At 44.3% G+C, this 6,505-nt stretch overlaps 1 protein-coding gene across 1 annotated transcript; it reads right to left on the reverse strand.

Annotated features, from left to right (window-relative positions):
* Positions 1-207: 207 nt before the first annotated feature.
* Positions 208-3,419, reverse strand: cdk5r2b (cyclin dependent kinase 5, regulatory subunit 2b (p39)). The gene has a single exon (XM_071492187.1). It carries the CDS (start codon positions 3,018-3,020, stop codon positions 2,133-2,135), a length of 888 nt encoding a protein of 295 aa, XP_071348288.1. The 5' UTR covers positions 3,021-3,419; the 3' UTR covers positions 208-2,132.
* Between the last annotated feature and the right edge of the window lie 3,086 nt (positions 3,420-6,505).

A 6,505-nucleotide genomic window follows, 5' to 3' on the forward strand; every position in this document is an offset into this window, starting at 1 on the left:
CAAGGGCTCCCTTCAAAACAAGGATTAGTGGGTGGTATGAGTGGATAAGAGGCTGTCCATATTAATTACTGCTTCAGCAAACTGCACTGGTACAAACGTGGGCCACAAGCATGCGCGCTCGCACATCAAGCTACACACAATGGTGGACACACACATAAACATAGAGACAAAGTGTTCGATGATCAGAACAATGCGGGAGACCAGAGATCCTACATAAGTTTGGATTTATTTCAACATGGTCACCATAAACAATTACTGTATTGACCTTTTATTAACATGTATAGAGAGTGAATGCAACTGTGGTGCAACACCACAGGCAACACACACATCTAAATATTACTTTCCATAGTTCACATATAGGAAAAAAATGAACTATACCAAAGATCTAATTCACAGATGATCATCCTAGAGTGAGACTTGGTAACAGTAACTGCACACTTAATGGCAAACACTCCAGCGCCTGAAAGGAAACACCGGCACATGACCACTGTGCTACACCACTGTGCAAAACATCGAAGGTTTGTTCACAGCTGTGCAAAAAATAGCAGCATTATATTCCACTTTCCAAACAATGAGTTCACAACATTACATCACAACAATCACTTAGACTGACCCTAATACTTAAAAGTAACTGTCACTTTTGCCCTATAGGTTTGGTTTCAGCGTTGGAGTCAAATCACTTTTAGCTTATAGAAACTGCAATGACACACATGTGCAAATAATCGTTTGAGGAAACATCCCTACTGAATTGATTTGAACTGAAAATGAATTGAATTCAGCGAACTGAGGCTCACAGCACATTAAAAAAAAAAATCATTTTGAAGAACAGGGCAAAAACACCATTTGACCATTAAGCTCTGTTTGCTTTTGCAATGCTTGATCTACATCATATGCAGTGACCTTCCAAACAGGCAGAGGAAAAATAGAGGAAAGCGCAGATTTAACATGTGGGATATGTACACGTAAACCATTTCGTTTCAGGCCAAGAGAATTTCAAAGTTGGCACGTGTGAGATTAAAAAAAAAATCTCTTGAAAAACTGTACATTCAGTCCATTCAGTCTCTAGTTGACCTCTGCAATATGTTGCAAAGCAATACACAACAGAGGCCTCGGGTTGAAAACATTGCTGTATGGCCGTCTATCGGCCCACCTAGTGCAATTTATCACATTCTAGAGGAAAAATTCTCCCTTTGCGAATTTCCCCTTATGTTCAACTTGAACCAATGGCCCACTTGCTGGTAGAGTACCACAGCTTCACATTGGTAGGCAAAAACAAGTTGTTCTAATTCAAAGCAGGTTGTCCATGTGAGAAATTTTGTTGTTTTGTTTTTTTTTTCCATAAGAGGAGATGAAAATTCCAACCAGGTATTAAAATAGCCATACACAGGCCATAGCATGGTGTGTTTCTGCAGGAGGGACATCAAGGTTTGCAGATGGAAACAAGCTTTTAAACCACATTGCCCACTGAAAAATATGTACAGTTACACAGTTACAGGTAGTGTGTTTTATCCCCTTAAAGAAACATGCTCCTGCTATCTGTTGCATGTCTAACAACTTACCTATCAGCCGGCAGAGACTTTAAAAAGCACAATATACTATATACCTCTGCTTACAAGGCTTAGGCTTAAGTGCTGAAACTATACTGGGCTGACTCTGGTCCACTTAAGCCACACTTGGCTCTGTTGTGGAAAAGTGATCCAAGTAGCAGGTGGGGGGCGGGGGAGTAATGGCTGCACAGGTCAGCACCTCGGACAGCTCCGCCTCCTGACTCCTCGCAAACACAAGATCTATCCCGGTCCTGCCTGGAACCTCACCTCACCTCACCTCACTGCTAATCATGAATGAAACGGGGGGGTCACTTGCAGTGTGATTTATACCACAAAGTTAATCCCTGCGTCACTCAAGGGACAAGACAAAATAGGACAATATACCAATGGCATGCATTTATGAAATCTCCTACACTGTAGCCTAAACACCACACTGAAGTTGTTGATCATGAGAGATATTCAGCCCGCAGGTGGGAAGCCTTCAACGTTTGCCCTTTCGCTCAAAACCACCCGTCGTGTGATTTTGCACAAATAAAAACACATTCATCTCAAGAATAAAACACCAGTGTCTTGTTCGCTTCCATGTCAGCGATCCAGGTTTGACTCGCTGGTGTCTCGCTGGTTTTTGAGATCCTGGAAGACCTCGGTGAAAAAGTGCGGGTCTGCGTTCAGCTGCAGCATTTTGGCACTCATCCTGTCGATGATCCGGAGCGAGGTCTCCCAGAAAACGTCCTTGTTCGACTCGATCATGAACGGCTTGAGCGGGTAGGAGATCTCGTTGCCCATGTAGGAGTAGGAGAGGTAGAGGCAAGTCTGAAAGGTGCCCTGCAGCTCGGCCGGGCTGTCGATGCTGTCCGCTATCGTGTCTTCGCACAGCAGGTACACGAACACCACGTTAGCCGGCGTGATGAAGCCTTGGTCCTGCCAGCCCTGGAGCAAAAGAGTCCGGTCGATGTTTCGGAACCAGAGGATCACCTCTCCGCTGTTCAGCTCTTTCAGTTTGTAGCACCTGCGGCACATGAAGTCCCCCAAACAGCGCAGCAGCTCCCCCGTCGAAGCCTGGATCACTATCCGCCTCGGCGACACCAGAGACAGGCTGCTGGGTTGCTTCTGGACCGTGGAGAGCCTCCCGTTTTGGACGACAGCCTCGTTGTTCTGCGTGGGCACCGTGGGCACCGGGACCGGGATGGGCGCTTTGGGCTTCTTCTCTTCGGTTTGGTGCGTTTTCCTGGTGTTCTCGCTGTTGAGCTGAGCCACCTGGCTGGCCGGGAGCTCACGGCTGGGCGGCGGGTTCGGGGTCACTTTCTTGGCGCTCTTCTTGGCCGAACTGGCCACCAGCTTCTTCCAGGAGAGAGACACGAACATCGAGTGCCGCTTCAGGCTCTTGTCGTTTTTGAGTCCGTCTCCCGCGACTTCGGCGTCCATAATAGTTGCCTTCTTCGACGCGGGAGAGATAGAGAGCACGGTTCCCATGTCTGCAGAGGAGAGAGCCGCGGTGGTGTGGATGCTGCTGCTGACTTCAACGCGGGATCTTCTGCAGGGTGAGAGGCGGCGGAGAACAGTCACGACAACGATTGAAACTCCATTTACGCGTCCGTCCCCTCCGTGTTGTGCGCGCCCCGGCGGTGCTGAGAGAAGCTGTTGTCCGACAGATGCTCAGTCAGCGCCTCGGAGGACGCTGCGACACGGTCCACGGGCTGTAGGGCTAAACGGAGATAAGTCGCCCCTGCGTAATTCATGGGCTTAAAGGAACCAGCAAGAACAGAGCCCCTGACTGACAGCCGAGCCAGCCAATGGAAAAGTCGATCAATGATCCAATCACTAGGGGTGTTGTTTTTAGGTCGAAGTTTCCATTAATAGCCTATTTACAGGTAACAGGCACTTGAGAGGTTCAGGTGCTATTTTTCCACACTAGTCCAGTTACTTTGAAAAATCAGTGCTATCTTCATTTTGCCTCCAATCATAAGAATGGTGTGATGTACTGGGCGTACTCACTGACCTCCTTATCATCAGCCTATAGGAAATATAACTACATGCTGTTTTGCTCCTGGCAGCCATTGATCAAACTGAATTGTTCCCGCTGCTCCTTTTGTTCACATAGTGATTTATTGGACTGGAAACAGAGCAGTCACATATTATTCAAACCCCAAAACAGCTCAAAAGCACAAACACGTTAGAGAGAGAGAAAAAAAAAAAAAAACACCAAAACTGATTTCAAAACGTCTGAAACCACATGAACACTTCATTCTTCCCCCAGTAGTTCATACAAGAATGTTCCCTGAAGAGCTGCTGGAAAGAAGTCTGTACGGAGTGTTTGTGCCAACGCTGGGTGAACTAAATGTAAAATGTCTTCCAGAAGTTGAGCGATGTGTAGTAGGCCTATGCCTGATGCCAGGAAGTTTCAGTAATGTTTCAAAGACAGAACATCCCCTGCACTTGTTTTACTTGAAATACACAGACCGGTTGCCCATTGCAATCTTTGACTTCTCTTGGTTTTTAAAATGTTAATATATTGCTGTTTGATCATTGGATGGGTCACAAAACAATGTGTTTTCAGATCAGCTGCGTTATTTTCTGCCTAAATGCTTGCACACTTAATGCCTCTTTTGGCCAGGGAAACTTTTATTATTATTATTCTTTTTCAAGCCACATCAAAGTATTTTGATCTACTTTCCAGCAGTAGTGATTCAGCATTGTTGGACACATTAAGGAGTGTATAGCATGTTTCAGGACACTTCACTGGTGATCCAATTACCTGAAGTAGAACTGGCACCCCTTCACGAAGTTACATGACTAGCTACTGTCTGAGCCTTCCACTCAACATGAAATGGAAACAGATAGAAATAGCACTGAAAGTCTAACACTATGGAGTCTTAAAATTGGCTTTTGCCACTCTGCTGCTTGTAATGGTCCATAGACTCAACAGTAGGATACTCCACTTTGAGTGTTATTCATGAAGTGAAGATCTGAAGTAGATGAAAAGGGGAGATGTCCATTACCATTTTATGGCCTTTCTTTTTTTTTCCCAGTGTATGTGGAATTTGACTGAGTTCCTGGTATTCTCCACTTGTATTTGATCTCATGTCAGTTTGGATATTGGATAGTGATCAACTGTGAAGCCAGTGTGAATGTGTTGAGTACAGCACAATACAGCCAACACCCAGCAATTGATCCACAAAGCCTTGTTAAAAGGTAAGAAGAGATCCAAAAAACTGTTCAGTTTTCTTTGATAAAACCACAATATTTGCAAAATGCAAACGCATTATCTGGTACAATATGTCTAGGTCTAGGGCTTTTACTGGTTGGACTAATGTAGAAGAGGTTGGAGGTGATGGTCGGTCACATGCCTTGGAAATTTTTATTTTTCATTCTATATTTTGAGTAAAACCAGATAAAAATATGTAAAGTAATTTGCATATTTTTGCACATTTTTAACCCCCCCCCCCAAATCACTGTCATCATCTTCACAAATCACCATCAGCACTGTAAACAACCAGCAGCATAATTATCATCAGTTATCAGCTTTGCACATCAATAAAATGTCTGATACACCTGTTGAACCCAAAATAACTTTATCAAGATAAAAGACCGGAGTAAGAAGGTAATTTGAGCCAAACTTCCTCAACTTCCTCAAATTCAGACGACAGACAGCACTGTCCCAGAACTGCAGAGTGTTCCCCATTTCACACCAACACTTTTGATCATGCCAACGTTTGATCCAACACATCATAAATCAGATGACGATCAAAAGAAATCCTTTCATCACGAATCAAACAAAATGCAACAGGATGTAACAGGAATAATCTCAATGTATTAGGCATAAAGGATGAAGCTTTTCTGGCTCTATTACATGTCATTATAGCAAAGAAAAAAGATGTCTAAAAATCACAGGGCTGGGTGATGAGAGGGGTTAGAGGGAGAGAACAAGTTTTGTCGTTTTTCTGTAATTCTTTGTGCTTTACTTTTATATACATTTCATTAACCACACAGTATGTTACTTCTGTCGCTGGGGACTTCTCAATAAAAACACTAACGTCATGGAAGTTGTTGTCTTCACTGCCATTACCGGAAGCTTCTCCCGGTTTGGATTTCTTCAGTGTCAGCGGTTCAGGAGGTTTTTACCTGGATCTGAATTATCTACAGAGGTCTCCTCTCCAAAATAAACAGACCCGGTGGTTATAACCGATAAAAGCACCGAAAACAGTTTCACATTGAAAGTTAGTGTTTCGCCGACGTTGTGTGGCGGACGCAGGACATCAGGGAAAGGTTGTGGTCTTAGACTGCTAATCTAACTAACTAACAGCTAATTTATGAGCCACACGTTCAGGAGGTTTTTGCCAGCAGCCGAATTATCCACAGAGGTGTCCTCCTCTCCAGAACAAACAGACCAGTGGATTAAAACCGGTACAAACACCAAATAAATCAGCGTCACTTTAAAAATCAGTGATTCGCGGGAGCTGTACGGCGAACACGACTTCATGGAATGGCTGGAAACTGAGACTCCTTACCTTGTTTCTTTGATAACTCATGAACCAGACGTTCGGGATGTTCCCGGCCGGGATTGCATGTCAGTCCCCTTCTTTCTCGCACTCTTTACTGGTTTTTACCGGCAGCCGATCAGCAGATGTGCCCCCCTCTCCATAACAAACGGACCAGGGGGTTAAAAGAAACAAGATCCAGACGTCCAACGACTGAAATCCTTCATCCAGTGTCAAAAGTGTACGTTAAAATGTGGCGCACTGCAGGATAAAAGTCTGTCTTGAGCTTCTGGCAACGCTTTTTAAAGACATATTTACTGAAAAACATTCAGGGGGAACCACAACGCTGACGTATCTGCATATGGGATATGACATCATTGACAGGTGACCAAATGAAACGGAGCTTTACTGTGATTAAAATCCCCATTTCTGTGGTTTTAAAATTGCTAGAAACATTTGGGATAATGTGAGAACATAACT

Source organism: Trachinotus anak, unplaced genomic scaffold, assembly GCF_046630095.1.
Source record: "Trachinotus anak isolate AG129_WGS33_773 ecotype Australia unplaced genomic scaffold, CSIRO_AGI_Tana_v1 ptg000001l, whole genome shotgun sequence".
In the NCBI taxonomy this organism is placed as follows: Eukaryota; Metazoa; Chordata; class Actinopteri; order Carangiformes; family Carangidae; genus Trachinotus; species Trachinotus anak.

What these genes read in the sequence shown, in the direction of transcription:
- cdk5r2b (XM_071492187.1), bottom strand. Translation starts at nt 3,020, where the DNA reads ATGGGAACCGTGCTCTCTATCTCTCCCGCGTCGAAGAAGGCAACTATT.